Below are 19,099 nucleotides of genomic sequence, written 5' to 3'. Positions count from 1 at the left end.
TTACTTTGTTGATGGTGAACTCGCCCTCGAAGCGGCAGCCGTAGCCCTGGTTGAGGGGGATCTTCATGGAGTTGTCTATGTGGCCGACCTCGTGGCGACCCATCTCATCCTGGATGTCCAAACCCACCACTGAGTGAGGAGAGCAAGATGGCGAAGGGAGGGGAAGGGAGGAGGGGAAGGGAGAGAAGGGAAGAGGAAGAGTATGAAGCAGAGTGGTCACGTTCTCTGCCGGACCCACCGAGTTTTTTTTTTTTTTTAGTACATTAAAATCACCAAAACAAACACTTTATTAAAACAGAGAGACACAGAGAGAGACAGAGAGAGAGGAAGTGGAAGATAATTCTAAATATCCGTGTTGCCCCACAGAATAAACAAACGCTGTTTGTCTGATAGAGAGGTGCTGAGTCGGCCGAACAGACCCTACCTATCCTGACCATACCACTCAGTGAGTCTGTGTTTTTCCATCTAGTCTTGAGCGAACACACACACACACACACGCGCACGCACACACACACACACCCACACACACACACACACACACCCACACACACACGTACGTACGCACCCACACACACACACACACACACACACACACACACACACACACGCACACACACACACACACACGTACGTACGTACGTACGTACGTACACACACTCCTCTCCCCAGAGGCTGCTCTGTCTGTGTTGGCACACTGGCAGTGGCCTATTTCCAGAGGCTGTCTGTGTGTTGGCTAGCAGCACGGGGCACACTGAGGGACGTCTGCTGAACCCGCCACATGCCGACTGTCTGACCTTTGACATTTGAGACCAGATCACCTCCGCCAGCCCCCCCGTCCTCTCCAGTGGCACTCTCAAAATACCGTGCACCAATATAAGTTAAGTCTTCCAACGCGCCGGCCACGTCTCCTTTTTAAGACATTTAACATTTAAAGTCGGTCCATGCAGAGTGGACCTAAAGGCTGGCTCAGGCTACAGGATTTTCGGGCCGATTCATGCCCGATTCACGTCTCCCGAGAATCGGAGGAGAAATCTGGCCTGGCAGCTTGCCAAGCTTGGTCGGGGCCCGATGTTCTTGTAGTGTGAGCGGTTTGAGATTATAGGGAGGAAGATAATCGGGGAAGATTTCCATGAAGTCACAAATCAAGCGCTGGCGAGGAGGGCGTGAAGGTCTAACTCTGGAACAGCTTCACAAGGTGAAACAGATACACAGCCAGGAGGGATGGAGAGGGGGGGGGGGGGGGGGCGCGCGTCTAACTCTGGAACAGCTTCACAAAGTGAAACAGATACACAGCCAGGAGGGATGGAGAGGGGGGGCCGCGCGCGTCTAACTCTGGAACAGCTTCACAAAGTGAAACAGATACAACACAGTCAGGAGAAGACAGGAGTGCCAGATTTCCATGATGACATCATGATCTTTCGGGTGAATTTGGAACAGATGATAACCGTTTTGGCAGGCTGGAAAATAATCTGACGTACGAGATGAACCCACTGGGAGACGAGTGCTTTTCAATCCGCAGTACGCAGCAGGGTTACACAGATGGTGTGTGTGGTGTGTGGAGGGTATTTAAGACCCGACGCACATTTCTGCTGAAAAGTTTAAATTCTGCAAATAAACGAAAGCGCCGCACATACAATCATCCAGAGCTTTGAATGGGACACAGCAGTAGACGCTCTTTGTTTAGGCCATGATGCCATGAGTGGGCTGGTGTAAACACATGGCCAGCAGCTGGGCCTTCTGGAGGGCAAAATCTGGACTTCATTTTTCACACGACCCCTTTATTGGCTTTGCCATTTTTGGAGATTGAGCTTGAATGATTTGTGTGTTTTCTCTGCTGCCCGAGGTCTTGTGTGTGTGTGTGCGTGTGTGTGCGTGTGTGTGTGTGTGTGTGTGTGTGTGTGTGTCTGTGTGTGTGTGTGTGTGTGTGTGTGTGTGTGTGTGTGTGTGTGTGTGTGTGTGTGTGTGTGTGTGTGCACACGGATGTGAGGGAACGTGGGTTTTGTGTGCGTTCTCGTTGCCTGCTCAATTTGTCATAGCCTGGGCATAGTTTGTGAGGGGAGTCATGAGGAGCAAATAAACCAGTGACGGCTCTCTGTCCTGGCTCGGTTCTGCTGGGCCTGTAGACGAGCCAACAGAGGACTGACTAATCTGTGTCAAGATGCTGATCAGGAGGAGCCAACAGAGGACTACTCTGTGTCAAGACGCTGATCAGGAGGAGCCAACAGAGGACCACTCTGTGTCAAGACGCTGATCAGGAGGAGCCAACAGAGGACTACTCTGTGTCAAGATGCTGATCAGGAGGAGCCAACAGAGGACCACTCTGTGTCAGACGCTGATCAGGAGGAGCCAACAGAGGACTACTCTGTGTCAGACGCTGATCAGGAGGAGCCAACAGAGGACTACTCTGTGTCAAGACGCTGATCAGGAGGAGCCAACAGAGGACTACTCTGTGTCAGACGCTGATCAGGAGGAGCCAACAGAGGACTACTCTGTGTCAGACGCTGATCAGGACTGTGTGCCGACATCAAACGGAGGAGAAAGAGACCTCAAAGAGGCCTCAGGTCTACGTGTTATCTAGGATCTGTAAGAACGCAGCACAGAAGACAGCCAAGTAAACAAACCATTAAACCATTTGGACTATCTACGTCTCCATCTAGGGCATCGTTTGTCCTCTGCCAATATGCCATGCTGAATGACAGGCAGCACGGGGTAACGAGAGCGAGACACTGATAAGAAGCAACGCATTAACGAGGAAAAAAACAACCCGTAAAAAAGTGTCAAAAAGAAGACAGTGTATACAGACAGGGAGTGTCATAGAGAAATGAAGAGTGGTATTGGATATAATATGTATGTATATATACTCACAATCACAGTGTAAGTTTGGCAAACTGATGTTTAAACTCACATCTATCTTCCCACCACTGTCTTTATCAGGATCATCCACATAGAGTTCATTGACACTGTCAACACAAGAGGACACACAGGAAGCACAGGTTAGACACAAGAGGACACACAGGAGGCACAGGTTAGACACAAGAGGACACAGGTTAGACACAGGAGGACACACAGGAGGCACAGGTTAGACACAAGAGGACACACAGGAAGCACAGGTTAGACACAAGAGGACACACAGGAGGCACAGGTTAGACACAAGAGGACACACAGGAGGCACAGGTTAGACACATGAGGACACACAGGAGGCACAGGTTAGACACAAGAGGACACACAGGAAGCACAGGTTAGACACAAGAGGACACACAGGAGGCACAGGTTAGACACAAGAGGACACACAGGAGGCACAGGTTAGACACAAGAGGACACACAGGAGGCACAGGTTAGACACAAGAGGACACACAGGAGGCACAGGTTAGACACAAGAGGACACAGGTTAGACACAAGAGGACACACAGGAGGCACAGGTTAGACACAAGAGGACACACAGGAAGCACAGGTTAGACACAAGAGGACACACAGGAGGCACAGGTTAGACACAAGAGGACACACAGGAGGCACAGGTTAGACACATGAGGACACACAGGAAGCACAGGTTAGACACAAGAGGACACACAGGAGGCACAGGTTAGACACAAGAGGACACACAGGAGGCACAGGTTAGACACATGAGGACACACAGGTTAGATACAAGAGGACACACAGGAGGCACAGGTTAGACACAAGAGGACACACAGGAGGCACAGGTTAGACACAAGAGGACACACAGGAGGCACAGGTTAGATAAAAGAGGACACACAGGAGGCACAGGTTAGACACATGAGGACACACAGGAGGCACAGGTTAGACACAAGAGGAGGCACAGGAGGCACAGGTTAGACACAAGAGGACACACAGGTTAGACACAAGAGGAGGCACAGGTTAGACACAAGAGGAGGCACAGGAGGCACAGGTTAGACACAAGAGGACACACAGGTTAGACACAAGAGGAGGCACAGGTTAGACACAAGATGACACACAGGAGGCACAGGTTAGACACAAGAGGACACACAGGAAGCACAGGTTAGACACAAGAGGACACACACGAGGCACAGGTTAGACACAAGAGGACACACAGGAGGCACAGGTTAGACACAAGAGGACACACAGGAGGCACAGGTTAGACACAAGAGGACACACACGAGGCACAGGTTAGACACAAGAGGACACACAGGAGGCACAGGTTAGACACAAGAGGACACACAGGAGGCACAGGTTAGACACAAGAGGAGGCACAGGAGGCACAGGTTAGACACAAGAGGACACACAGGAGGCACAGGTTAGACACAAGAGGACACACAGGAGGCACAGGTTAGACACAAGAGGACACACAGGAGGCACAGGTTAGACACAAGAGGACACAGGTTAGACACAAGAGGACACACAGGAGGCACAGGTTAGACACAAGAGGACACAGGTTAGACACAAGAGGACACACAGGAGGCACAGGTTAGACACAAGAGGAGGCACAGGAGGCACAGGTTAGACACAAGAGGACACACAGGAGGCACATGTTAGACACAAGAGGACACACAGGAGGCACAGGTTAGACACAAGAGGACACACAGGAGGCACAGGTTAGACACAAGAGGAGGCACAGGTTAGACACAAGAGGACACACAGGAGGCACAGGTTAGACACAAGAGGACACAGGTTAGACACAAGAGGACACACAGGAGGCACAGGTGAGACACAAGAGGAGGCACAGGTTAGACACAAGAGGACATAGGTTAGACACAAGAGGACACACAGGAGGCACAGGTTAGACACAAGAGGACACACAAGAGGACACAGGTTAGACACAAGAGGACACACAGGAGGCACAGGTTAGACACAAGAGGACACACAGGAAGCACAGGTTAGACACAAGAGGACACACAGGAGGCACAGGTTAGGTTAGATACGCTGAATAGGAGAGAAAGAAGAAAAAAATATATTTATTTTTTTAACGAGAGCAGAAAAGCTTGACGATCTGAATTTGAAAACTATTTATAACGATAATTATATCGGTAGTTATTATTATGTCCGTCGTGCGTCATTTACACAGCAAACTGAACAGCTGCGGGTTCGTCAGTCTTGTACCAAAACTGCCCAAAAAAGAAGCGCACTGGTGTATCTTTGTCAATGTAATTTCCTTCCTGTCACTCCCTCCCCGAGTGGAGTCATCCCCCTCTTGCACAGCGCCGAGTAGAGCTGACGCACACAGAGCCAATTTCCTGTGAGAAGATTGAGTCCATTCGCTGGTTACGACACTGAGCCAACAGAAGACATCATAATGAGGGTATTGACATTCACCATTAAGTCTCGCACGTTTCATAGTGCCGCGTGCCGCGTGACGACACGGGAGGAGCCGTGTCCTCTCTCGGAGGTTTTGGTTTCTGCGTTTTTGGGCCGCAGGGACGTCGCGAGACAAACGGGTCGCTGGGAGGTCGAGTGGTGTGTGAGAGATACCTACATCTCAGTGGCTATGAATCCCGTCAGCTCAGACAGGAACAGGAACAGCATGAAGACGCAGGCGACGATGGAGACTGTGGAGGGAGAGAGGAGGAGAGGAACGGGAGTTAGAGGAAGAGAGGAGGAGGAGAGGACGGGAGTTAGAGAGCCTTCCTCGTTTCAATCGAGACCACAAATGGTGGTTTTATGTTTGACGTTTTTCCGAAAGTATCTCAAATTACAGCAGCGTTTCGAGACGTAGGCCAAAACCATTTAGGAATGACTGACCTAAGCTATTGACATTAATGAGATCAGAGCGGAGTCGTAAAAAAACGCTCTCTAAATAGCTCTGTTTTACTAGCAGTGTTGAGGCAGCCATTACAGAGCTGTTTCAAGAGCCGGCCCCTCCTTCACTCCTTACATCTTCAATGCCAACGCAGCAGGCGGCCATTACGACATCTCTGAGCTCATGCTGCAGAAATCCTACAAACAGGTCATTTTAGAAGATGTCCTGAGACAAAACTCACACACTGACAATCACCACCTAGACCAAACGCAACGATCACCTCCCAGACCAAACACAACGATCACCTCCCAGACCAAACACCACGATCACCTCCCAGACCAAACACAAGGATCACCTCCCAGACCAAACACAACAATCACCTCCCAGACCAAACACAAGGATCACCTCCCAGACCAAACACAACGATCACCTCCGAGACCAAACACAACGATCACCTCCCAGACCAAACACAACGATCACCTCCCAGACCAAACACAACGATCACCTCCTAGACCAAACAGAACGATCACCTCCCAGACCAAACACAACGATCACCTCCCAGACCAAACACAACGATCACCTCCCAGACCAAACACAACGATCACCTCCCAGACCAAACACAACGATCACCTCCCAGACCAAACACAACGATCACCTCCGAGACCAAACACAACGATCACCTCCCAGACCAAACAGAACGATCACCTCCCAGACCAAACACAACGATCACCTCCCAGACCAAACACAAGGATCACCTCCCAGACCAAACACAACGATCACCTCCGAGACCAAACACAATGATCACCTGCTAGACCAAACACAACGATCACCTCCCAGACCAAACACAACGATCACCTCCCAGACCAAACACAAGGATCACCTCCCAGACCAAACACAACGATCACCTCCGAGACCAAACACAATGATCACCTGCTAGACCAAACACAACGATCACCTCCCAGACCAAACACAACGATCACCTCCCAGACCAAACACAACGATCACCTCCCAGACCAAACACAACGATCACCTGCTAGACCAAACACAACGATCACCTGCTAGACCAAACACAACGATCACCTCCTAGACCAAACACAACGATCACCTCCTAGACCAAACATAACAATCACCTCCTAGACCAAACACAACGATCACCTGCTAGACCAAACACAACGATCACCTCCGAGACCAAACACAACGATCACCTGCTAGACCAAACACAACGATCACCTCCGAGACCAAACACAACGATCACCTCCTAGACCAAACACAACCATCACCTGTTAGACCAAACACAACAATCACCTCCTGGACCAAACACAACCTCTACGGAGGAGCTTCTCTGCACTCAAAGTTAGCCAGAAACCAAATTAGATTAAATTAATAATATATAATATTACAATAATAATAATAAGCATTCTTGTTGAATTTGAGCCCCAAAAAAGGTAGTGTGCTTATAAGGAGAAATTGCTGGTCTGTCCCGTTTCATTTGATCTCGTTGGTAATATGTCAAAATAATCAGCCACAGGGGGATGGTATATAAAACGCTGTCATGTGTTTACTAAGATAAATTTAGTGGTAACTGATCTGTATCTGTGCTCTATCCGGTGTGGTGGCTGCTGCCTGAGTCAGAGGGCTCTCGCTCAGCAGGTGAGGGCTTGTTTACGTGGCAACAGTCTCCGAGGATCCCGCAGTCACATGACCCTTGCGGTTGGCAAGGCGTCATGGCCGACCCGAGGCTTCGCAGAAGGTAATGTTTAACTCAGGGCACAAACAATAGGGAGTGTCGCCATGACACATAGGCCACCAATTCAGGTTCATCAAAGGACACGTAATTCTTCCCAGGCCTCAAAGGCCACGTTACGGGAAAAGGGATTACTACTACAGAGAGGAGTAATGGATTACTACTACAGAGAGGAGTAATGGATTACTACTACAGAGAGGAGTAATGGTTACTGATCTGGTGCTTCAGCAGCTCCACAACGGAAAAAATGACAATCCAAAAAAATCATTTACAAACCATCACATGGCTGGGTCATAACCCCAACTCATCCTTCTCAAAGTTCAACAGCACAGCACGTTTCCACTGCCTGCTCGTTAGTGTCGGTTTAGTGTCCCGTGTGTTATGAAGCTGATTCACTGTGTGCTGCTCTGATCATGACAAAGAAAGAGATTGTGACACACTGATTGCGACACAATGACACGGTGAAAAGGCTTTTCACAACAAAAAGTGACATCAGACACTAGCATAGTGGTTTCTTTTATGAAATGGGCCGTTGTTGCAGCGTCTAAGGCACAGTTTTCCAGACACAACAGAAGCGCGTGAGAACTTTCTATCGGGGGACAGAACGGTTTCACAACAGATATATCATGACGGAAAAACAACATCAAACAAGGCTTTCGTTCTGTCGAGGCAAAGAATGACAAGAGAAAACCAACAACCACCGTGACAAAACCAGCACAGTAACTGTCCCGAGTAAATATACGGTCAAAATTGAGGTCGGTAGGAATGCGGCTCTCAGAGAATAACAAAAGCCGAGGGGTCAAATATTTGGCCTTTTGTGAATAGGCCCGAGTGTTGTTTGTGTTGTGGCTGCCTCGGTCTGAACTAGACGAGTTCCCCTGCTGCGGGCCAAACAATCACTGCCACCTAATACCTCCATCAACCCCATGCCCCTCGCCTCCAGGCAGCGGGTTCAAGTCGATCGAGGCAGGAAGGGTGTCGACCGAGTACAGGAAGAACTCCCATCCATTTCCTCTGTTGTGGAATCTATGGATTACTCATTAGAAAAAAGAAAAAAGAAAATCACTGTTCTTTGTCAACGGGCGGGGGGGAGGAGTTTCAATCTGTTCAATCTGATTATTCAACGACAGCGCCCCCACCCCCCGCGCCCAGTCGATGATCAATTTTGTTAAGAGGGTCGGCCGATGAATGACCAATACTAGCAATTGATTGAGCAAAGGCAAAACTTCATCATCGCATTGTTTGCATCCTATCAAGCGGTGAATAATCACTGCGATCAATCACACACACAGTGACTTAGTGATGACAAACAGGAAAACACATGATCTCACAGGAAAAGCATTCACATCTCGATGATGAGGTCTCTCTGTGGCCTGTGGCCATGAAGACAGAACGTGATCATTAACATTCTTACCATAGTAGCAGTGATCAAACAGGTACTTCCCAGTCGTATCCCATCCCGGCCCGCCCCCACACCCTCCCTTGGGATATACCTCTACACTGGGACACGCAGGTACTTGAATTACAGCTGCCAGCTACTCCCCCTTCTCCACTGTTCCGCAAAGAATCCACCTCCGTCAGTGGTACCTGGTGGTGCTACAGGGTTCCCACACCTTCTTAAACATCAGATTCAAGGACTTTTGAAGGACTTTCCCGGGCCCAGATTCCCTCAAATTCACGGGGGCATGGACCACAGTTTGAGACATGGACCATAGTTTGAGACATGGACCATAGTTTGAGACATGGACCATAGTTTGAGACATGGACCATAGTTTGAGACATGGACCATAGTTTGAGACATGGATCAAGGTTAATTACTGTTACAACACTGAGATTGTTACGATGAGAACTACTTTACAGAAGCACACAGACAATTGAAAACAGAGAGAGGCTTGAATGTGTGAACACTTCTCAACTGTGCTGTGTGTTACACGTTAAGTCAAGAAAATGTCCAAAGAACTTCAATTTCTATTCTTGGGTAAAATATATACATTCAAGCACTTTTGATGACCCATGTCTATTTATAGTATGTCTATTTTCAAAAACTTTGAAGGCCTTGATTTGACATTTTAGGGGGATAGAGTTGCACACTTTGTAGAAAGCCAAATATGCAGAAGTCAACGTACTGTACGAGATGTGCCCGCATAATGTCAAAATATGATTTGCATGGAAATCTGTGAGCAGTAGACGCATGTGCGCTCTTCCTGTTTAGTTTGTTCCTTCTGCTTAGTCTGGCCTTTCCATGTGTTGACTATAAACAGAACAGATGTATCTGGGCAAAGTGCAGTTCTTTATCTTTATAGTTTTATGGCTCAGTTTCAGTTTCAAGGGGCAATTAGTTGGATATAATTTAATAAAATAATAATAATAATAATAATAATAATAATTATTATTATATGATGATGATGATGATAACAATAATATGAATAATTAGAATAAACAATGCAAGCATAAACACACATAAAGATCAAAGATTTAACAATATGTGGATAACTCAATTTTAATGAAAAGAAAACCTTATGATATATGTGCATGGAGGACTCACTGAAGGCTCCTGTGTATGTGGGCTGGGTGAGGTCTTTTGGTACTTTCCTGTAGATGTCCAGTCTGAGCAGAGGAGAAGAGAGAGAAAAAAGAACAGTCAGAAAGAAAGGAAGAGAATCTGGGAGAAAACATAAACACTGAGAAAAGTAGCACAGGCTGTACCCGTCAGGCTGTGCCATATGACAGACGAACAGTGGAATGTTAGCTCTGGACCACAGCCATGACATACAGGCCCAGACCACAGCCAGCTGCAACACACACACACACACACACACACACACGTACTGTACATACACACACTCACTTACACAACCTTTGCACACGGTTACACCTTAAATTCCTGACCTGATCCCCAACAAAAAACGCTAAACCTTAAAGTCAAAAATGTGTTTTTCTTATGCCCCCTAAAAAGGGAAAATGTTTGCTATACTGACTTGTAAAACGTGACTTTTGGGGGTCTTTAACATACACATCGAGTGTTACAAATCCAGAAAACACACACACACACACACACACACACACGTTAACCACAACTAGGGCAAGTATTTGAAATCATATGGTTTGGTTTTCTTGGCAGCGAGTGGACTTATACAACTACACACACAGTAATTTCCTCATTTTTTCCAGTGTGTGATTCAGTGTGACAGAGTTTAGGAATGTAGCTTCAGACTCATCGCAGCCTTCAAGTGCAACATTTTCTGTGGGATTCTTCCTTCGCCCGCGGCAAAACGAACCGGCGCCCAAGTCAAACAGTGAATCAGACCCGAGAGGCGGATCCTTTGCCACCTCACGCAATCAACGTTCGCCTTGTGTGCCGTTGCCTATTTTGGCGAGCCGAGAAGAAGAAGGGGAAAAAACCCTCTGCTACTCAACGCTGAAACTATTTAGGTTTGCCGAGGCGCGCGTGCATCCATGGCCTTTTTGGGCAGTGAGAGAGTTTTCGACCCAAACTCCATCTTCTCGGCGTGCCCAAAACCCCGCCTCCTCTCCAAAACGTTCACATCTGCTCGCATGTCTTCCACTGAGCGCGCTGCCAGGAGGAGGAGGAAGCAGGAGAGAGAGAGAGAGAGCTTCATGCAGGGAGGAGGAGGAAGCAGGAGAGAGAGAGAGAGCTTCATGCAGGGAGGAGGAGGAAGCAGGAGACAGAGAGAGAGAGCTTCATGCAGGGAGGAGGAGGAAGCAGGAGAGAGAGAGAGAGAGCTTCATGCAGGGAGGAGGAGGAAGCAGGAGAGAGAGAGAGAGAGCTTCATGCAGGGAGGAGGAAGCAGGAGAGAGAGAGAGAGAGCTTCATGCAGGGAGGAGGAGGAAGCAGGAGACAGAGAGAGAGAGCTTCATGCAGGGAGGAGGAGGAAGCAGGAGAGAGAGAGAGAGAGCTTCATGCAGGGAGGAGGAGGAAGCAGGAGAGAGAGAGAGAGCTTCATGCAGGGAGGAGGAGGAAGCAGGAGAGAGAGAGCTTCATGCAGGGAGGAGGAGGAAGCAGGAGAGAGAGAGAGAGAGCTTCATGCAGGGAGGAGGAGGAAGCAGGAGAGAGAGAGAGAGCTTCATGCAGGGAGGAGGAGGAAGCAGGAGAGAGAGAGAGAGAGAGAGCTTCATGCAGGGAGGAGGAGGAAGCAGGAGAGAGAGAGAGCTTCATGCAGGGAGGAGGAAGCAGGAGAGAGAGAGAGAGCTTCATGCAGGGAGGAGGAAGCAGGAGAGAGAGAGAGCTTCATGCAGGGAAGAGGAGGAAGCAGGAGAGAGCTTCATGCAGGGAGGAGGAGGAAGCAGGAGAGAGAGAGAGAGCTTCATGCAGGGAGGAGGAGGAAGCAGGAGAGAGAGAGAGCTTCATGCAGGGAGGAGGAGGAAGCAGGAGAGAGAGAGAGAGCTTCATGCAGGGAGGAGGAGGAAGCAGGAGAGAGAGAGAGAGCTTCATGCAGGGAGGAGGAAGCAGGAGAGAGAGAGAGAGAGCTTCATGCAGGGAGGAGGAGGAAGCAGGAGAGAGAGAGAGAGAGCTTCATGCAGGGAGGAGGAGGAAGCAGGAGAGAGAGAGCTTCATGCAGGGAGGAGGAAGCAGGAGAGAGAGAGAGAGAGCTTCATGCAGGGAGGAGGAAGCAGGAGAGAGAGAGAGCTTCATGCAGGGAGGAGGAGGAAGCAGGAGAGAGAGAGAGAGCTTCATGCAGGGAGGAGGAGGAAGCAGGAGAGAGAGAGAGAGCTTCATGCAGGGAGGAGGAGGAAGCAGGAGAGAGAGAGAGAGAGCTTCATGCAGGGAGGAGGAGGAAGCAGGAGAGAGAGAGCTTCATGCAGGGAGGAGGAAGCAGGAGAGAGAGAGAGAGAGCTTCATGCAGGGAGGAGGAAGAAGAAGAGAGAGCTTCATGCAGGGAGGAGGAGGAAGCAGGAGAGAGAGGGAGCTTCATGCAGGGAGGAGGAGGAAGCAGGAGAGAGAGAGCTTCATGCAGGGAGGAGGAGGAAGCAGGAGGGAGAGGGCTTCCAGTCCACTCCCCCTTCACTCGATCTCTCTCGCTCTCTCGATCTCTCTCTCGATCTCTCTCTCTCACACACATGGCTCCAGGATCCTTAGACTTACTCAATCTATTTTTCATAACAAACCCCCCCCCCCCTCCTCCTCCTCCTCCTCCTCTCTCTCTCTCTCTTTCGCAATCTCATAACTCATCCACCTTGCTCCACCCACGTCCTGTTCCTATTGGGATCAGTGTGTGCTGATGAGCGGCCTGGCAGGATGTTGTGGGCACAGCAGACCCCTGTGGTGTAAGAGGGGAAGGGTGGGGGTGTCAGGGAGGGGCTGTTCTATCAGAATAAACTCCAGACCAACTTCCTGGCTGTCTCGCCATTGTGTCGAGGCCCAGTCTCCTTCCTTCACCTCCTCTTCTCCCCGCTACCCTGACCCCACCCACCCAGACAGGCAGGCAGGTGGAGCACGTCATCGTATACGTCCAGTGATAAATATATCGCTGTTGTCATGTCAAAAGCCTCCAATTTGGTTGGGCGTCCGGGTAGTGTAGCGCAACACGAGGGTCGCAGGTTCGCGCCCCCGTGTTGTGTTGCCTCCGGCTTGGTCGGGGCGCCTGTTCGTGGAGCTGGTGGGAATAGCGTGATCCTCCCACGTGCTACGTCCTCCTGCCGGTGAAGCTCCCCGCTGTCAGGTGAAAAGAAGCGGCTGGCAATGTGCGCATGTGTCGGAGGAAGCGTGTGGTGCTAGTCTCGGCACTCCCCAGATCGGCAGAGGGTGGAGCAGCGACCGGGACAGCAGGGGGGAAAAGTTGGCCAAGTGAAATGGTAATGGGGAATCTAATTTGGTTGATTTTCACATTTTAAGTTCAACTGAAAGAGGATTAAATGCTTCTCTATGAGTAGAGGCAATGGTATGATCCTGGAGATTAATCAAATGCACAAGGGTCTGTTCTTCCTAAGTTCCTGTCCTGAAAAGCTGAGATATTGGAGATACCAAGTTTTCACCGGACACCAACGATATTTAAGCAATATCACACGAGGGGGAGTGCTGTTGTTGGCTAATATTGGCACTGCTATGATTCGGTCGTAGGCACGAGGCCGCAGGCCGAGTGCCGAAGATAATCACAGCACGACCTCGAGTGTGATATTGCTTTTATACAACAGTTCTATTAAACAAAGCTGATTAAAAAAATGACAAAAAGCTGATAAAATATATGATTTCTCTATTTATTCCTCCGCCAACAAAAATAGTTCCCTCAGCTTTCTGCTTTGCCGAAAATGTAGCCTAATCAGCCTAATTAACTGCAGGCTGTCTACTTTACTACTGTCTACTCTACAGCTGTGAAGCATTTTGTTGATTAGGGCAGCTGTGAAGCGGAGTGATCTACACACAGTGAAGTGCCAGTGCATTATCATGAAATATTGGCACTGGTAGGATCCCTCTTGTCCAATCAAATTGCCCTGCCGGAACTAACTGTTGTATAATATGAAATAATGCTCACATCTACCAAGGCTCATCTGTATCATGGAGGAAACACCATCCATACAACCCTCTGCTTGTTTTGCAGTTACACAACCGGCGCGCATCAAGCTGAGGAATTCAGCTACTCTTTGGCGCTTTAAGTTAATGAGCTTTCTCGGCTCGGAACATTTTGTATTCATGAATGTTAATTATTGACCCTTGAGAGTGCACATCTCGCTCCATCGTGGGTGCTTGTAATTTCCTGAATCAGAGTCAGCGTGTCCCCTCTCTCCTCCACCTCCCACTGTTCCTGGTCTTCAGTGAGGGACTCAGATGTTTTGTCGTGAGGACACCGTGTACTGTCCTCTTTTCCATTAACGGTAAGAAATAGAAGCATGTGACTGCTTTAAGAGGAAGGGACCAGGGTAGACTGAGTGTACCCTATCACACAAATGACTCATATAGCGACTCGTCACTAGTTGATCCGTTTCGTGTATTTGCTAACGCTCATTACAGGCAGCTGGGGAAGTTCTCAGCGTACATATCGGGAACTAATAGGCGACAGGTTTGGTAAGTAGTCAGTCAAGTAGTCAGTAAATATAATGATGTTACTAACAATGCACATTTGCTCTGTACATCTGATCATGTGTATAGCCTTGGCACGCCCTACAAATATAGGCTCTTGCACTGGACTTACAGTATATAGGGTTTGACCGACACTGCATATGAAATATCAGACATGATTCCGTCTCCTCTACCTCCATATGATGGAGGTTAGCTGTTCGCTAATGATTTCTGTCAATAAATTAGCTGCTGCTAATGAAATGAATTTCAATAGCACTGGTTTCAATGGAGTGTTAGTGTACCATGCTGGTCTAAATGCTGACAAGAATACATACATACATATATACAAGGTGCTTGAAATCTATCATTACAAAAGAGTTGCAACCCTGTAAAAAATACTATATATATCTATATATCTATATATATATAGATAGATATATATATACACACACACACACACACACACACACACACACACATATATATATATACACACACACATACGGTACATATATACATATATATATATATATATATACACATACATACATACATACATACATAATAATACTATAAAAAATACTATATATATATACATATACATATACATATACATATACATATACATATATATATATATTCGTCATCAGTTCATCAGCAGCATTGAGGCTGTGTCATCTTGTTTCAGCCAGTCATCTACTGGAAGTGTGTGTGTCAACTGTGAACCAGTGAACAGTCAGGTGCCACTGTCAGTGTGTCAGCATGACGCTAATGACCTCTCCTCATGTGTCACTATACCATGGAAGCACGAGTACATACAATCAAGCACATCAAGTCCATCAAGCACAATCATCAAGACGCTGTCACCATCATGCTAACTGACATGCTAACAGTCACCATGATCTAATGATCATCATTAAAAGGGCAGACGCTGCATCTTCAATGTAAGCCAGACAACACCTAGGTGACAAGACGCGACACAATCTGACGCCACAGTTCACCTCAGGGACATTAATCCTTTCCATTCATGCATTCATTCATTCATTAGCACGGCAGCGCTGTCTCAATTAGATTAGCTTGACTGCAACAAGTTGCTCTCTGTCTGTGCAGAAATTACATTAGTGTTGAAAGAACATGTGAAATCACCGTGGCTGTTCCATAGAGAAATTAAGAAAGGAAATGGATTACATTCTGCTGCAGCTGACTGTTATTACCATGATAATTAGCCTAAAGCCTCTAGATTAGAAAATAACAAATCATTATATAAATCTGACAGAGACATTCACATTTATCATACTGTATGTGTATTCAGGGGTACAACAGTATTATACTCTGATGTAGTGTTCAGCTGTATCTGGGACAATTGTTTTTTTATTATCATGAATGACTTGAAAAAATCCTATAATTGAATATCCGGTCACTACACAATGTCTGTATGCAACAAAAATTCTTAGCTGAATAATATTTAATTTATCTATATGTTTAAGTAAATTATCTGTTTTCCTCTGGCCCAAAAGTATAAAACAGGCCTATAAAATAATATCCGAGGACAATCTGAATAGGACAAGAACTACAGAGATGGCGTATTTGCAGTATTTGAGGCCACTCTTTCTGTGTGTAAAAACAGACAGACCAATTTTAGTTTTTTTTTTTTTTTACTTGTTTGAGTTTTCAGTAAAGGTAAATACATGCTATTTGAGAAGCATTTCAGCTTGGATACCATGTGACAGCTAAGCTTATAACTCATTCAATGATGGAGTCAACAATAATGATAATAATCAGACTAAAACTAGAATCACCAGTGGCCTTTAATAAAAGACACCAAGAACATCTCTGAAATACTTTTAGATTATCACTATCATTTAATTATGTTGAATACAAGATTCATTCCAGCCTAAGCACAATATGCACAAAGTATATTATTATATTATTTCATTTGGACAGAAACTGGTAGCAATATGGATCAAAATATCTTTGACGTCTAATTTTAAGTTATAATTTAAAACCTATGGTGTTACATGCTCTCTCACTGGATTTGCCAGTCTTGACTAACTCTCTTTTTACATAGTATCTTGTACAGTATGTGCAGTTCCCCAAGTCAATGAAACATCTGAATGGGAGGTGGCCACTTGCTAACCCCAGACATTTCCGCTTTCACCTACCCCTCTTTCCTCATCCTCATCCCAGCCAGGTTTCAACACACGTGCAACGTGCCGCTCAAACTAAACAGCACAAAGGAGCCTTACATCAGATCCTGTGCATTGTTAATTACATGTATTCATATTGCAGCAGATATGTGGCCTCTGGGACAGATCTGACACTGTGACAAGTGAAGACAACCGGCCACATGCAGTGTCACTTATGGTCAATTCAAGATTTTGGGGTCAATTTTGCTCCAAATAAACGATCGCTTACAGCTAATTAAATTAAGCAGAAACTTGCTTATAGCATTTTCTACACCATTTGTTTCACTTCTCTTTGGTTTGTTTTGGAGATAGTTTCATTTTTATCCATTGATAATAACTGCAGGCTACCAACCTGTAGTGTCACCTACTACTACATCATAGCCTTTCTACTCTGGCCTTCCTAAAGTCAGCAGGTATCTGTCACAACCAAATGCTATGAGCTGTCCGTGTCCACTATGCAAATGTTAGCTGTTAGCCAATATCCGGTCCACCCAATAGGGTGTGTGCACTATTGACAGTTTCAGTCACTGCCTAGGTGTGTGGCTATTATGTTGTGTCCCTCCTGTATCAGTCGAGACAAAAAGGTCTGGCACTTCTGTCTGCAGTCTGGAGCAATTTCTGGACTGTTTATTGACTGAAGTGTATCGATGTGCTCCTAATCCTGACTGCTTTGAGAGAGATTTTAGACTAGAGCGTTGCCACATCAATGACCAACAGGAGATAAAACCAGGCTATCAGGTATGTTTAAATACAACTGTGGCACAAAAAAACCCGTGTTGACACAAGTGTCTGCTGCTGTGTGGCCTAGCTAGGTTAAAAATCAGTTTCAAGTTCTGCAAATATTAGGAGGAAACCTGCACTCGCAGATTGTAGCGAGATAGAGCAGCCTCCGGGTTACACAAACATATTGGAAACACTGTATCGACTGAACGCAACACCCGACGCCCCCCCTGCAACAATGTAGCCCATTCATGCGATTTGTGACACACTACTAGTGCAACTTTGACTTGCGCATTAAGTCGCCGATGGTTCCCCCAGCGTTGATTCATCCATGCGCCCAGACTGCAAAACAGCGAGAGCGTCCCTCCTCCACACCGCTATCAAAACGAACCGAAGCCCCCGGCCCATACTCACCTCCTAACATCGAAAGTCATGATGTCTGCACGTTTGACAGACAGACAGACGGGGGATTTAGTGGACAAAGCTGGAATCAACGGCAGGTACCAGATCTCTCTTCAATGCTACCGGTTGTTCATCGGTACCGGGTTGACGTCAGCTTAGGACGCTTTGCAAAATCCGATTGGCTGAGAGCCGTTTCCTGTTGACCGTGATTCTGCTTCCTCCGAAAGCCGGGCATGCCGACATTTTTCGAGAAGTGTCCCGACTCCACCAATATTTTTTTATTGCTCCCGTTCAAAAAATATTGAATAATTAATTTGTAGATACATTATTGGCCTTATCGTTGAAAACTTCCTTTTATGGTGGGGAAAATGCAGTTTTTGCTTTCTTTGAGTAGGCTAGAAGCAAGGAGATTTTTTTTAAATATTATATTATATTATATATATTATATTTTTATTGACTAAATATTAGTCAATGAAATGATTAGTTAATAAAATAATGTGATTGTAGTGTTATATTGATGAAATAATATTGAAATTAAATATTAAATATTCATGTTCTTGAGGATCATGTCTGCAGAGGGACCCATCATCAGGGATGTCACTCGAGCCCATAGCGATGTCACTCGAACAATGTCTGCAATGGCTTCATCACTCAGGCAATGACAGTCACTTGAGAACTCGTGTGTCGCTGATGATGTCATTGCCTGTCATCAGTGATGTCACCCGGGTAATGACAGTCGTTGATGATGTCATTGCGCGTCATCGGTGACATCACTCAAACTCAAATCAGGGATGTCACTCGAGCAATGACGTCTTCAGCGACATCACTCGGGCAATGACAGTCACTCGAGCAATTGTGTGTTGCAACGTCATCAGTGACGTCACTCGGGTAATGATGTCATCGGTGACGTCACTCTGTGACAAAGTGACCGATTCTCAGGGCGTAGTCCGTTTGATGCTCTGATGCTCATGAAGGCCACGAGCCCAAAACGTTAGCATGCTTGTTGTCATGGACAAAATAAATTGGTGATATTTGGATTATACTTCATCCTGAATGTCTGTGTGTGTGTGCTACCACTTTACCTTTGGGGTGTGTTTGATGTTGGAACTGTATGACTTTGGTTTAACCCCACGTGGTCCAGGTAGGTGAGTTCATTTTGAAGACCTCCCTCCATACATACAGAGTGACCTTGTGTGTTCATGTGAGGTAACAATTTTAAGAGATAACAATTGTATCTTCAACAATACCTAGCGCATGCATGCATGCACACATATTGGAGGTCCCAGTGCGAAACATTCCCATGATCCTATAACAACAGATCT

The 19,099-nt window shown here is 46.8% G+C and overlaps 1 protein-coding gene across 1 annotated transcript in view; it reads right to left on the bottom strand.

The window, feature by feature from the left end:
* The window catches only part of ergic1 (endoplasmic reticulum-golgi intermediate compartment 1), a 23,099-nt gene extending 5,167 nt beyond the window's left edge, over positions 1 to 17,932 (bottom strand). Inside the window, 5 exon segments of the mRNA XM_083651718.1 lie at positions 5 to 129; positions 2,866 to 2,960; positions 5,447 to 5,519; positions 10,000 to 10,061; positions 17,790 to 17,932. Of these exon segments, the coding sequence (XP_083507844.1) occupies positions 5 to 129; positions 2,866 to 2,960; positions 5,447 to 5,519; positions 10,000 to 10,061; positions 17,790 to 17,809 (375 nt within the window). The 5' untranslated portion in view covers positions 17,810 to 17,932.
* Positions 17,933 to 19,099: the final 1,167 nt, after the last annotated feature.

The sequence above is a fragment of the Poromitra crassiceps genome (genome assembly GCF_964638095.1).
Source record: "Poromitra crassiceps genome assembly, chromosome: 15".
Taxonomy (NCBI): domain Eukaryota; kingdom Metazoa; phylum Chordata; class Actinopteri; order Beryciformes; family Melamphaidae; genus Poromitra; species Poromitra crassiceps.
The sequence above is the reverse complement of the archived record's forward strand: the minus strand, read 5'-3'. Positions and strand labels throughout refer to the sequence as shown.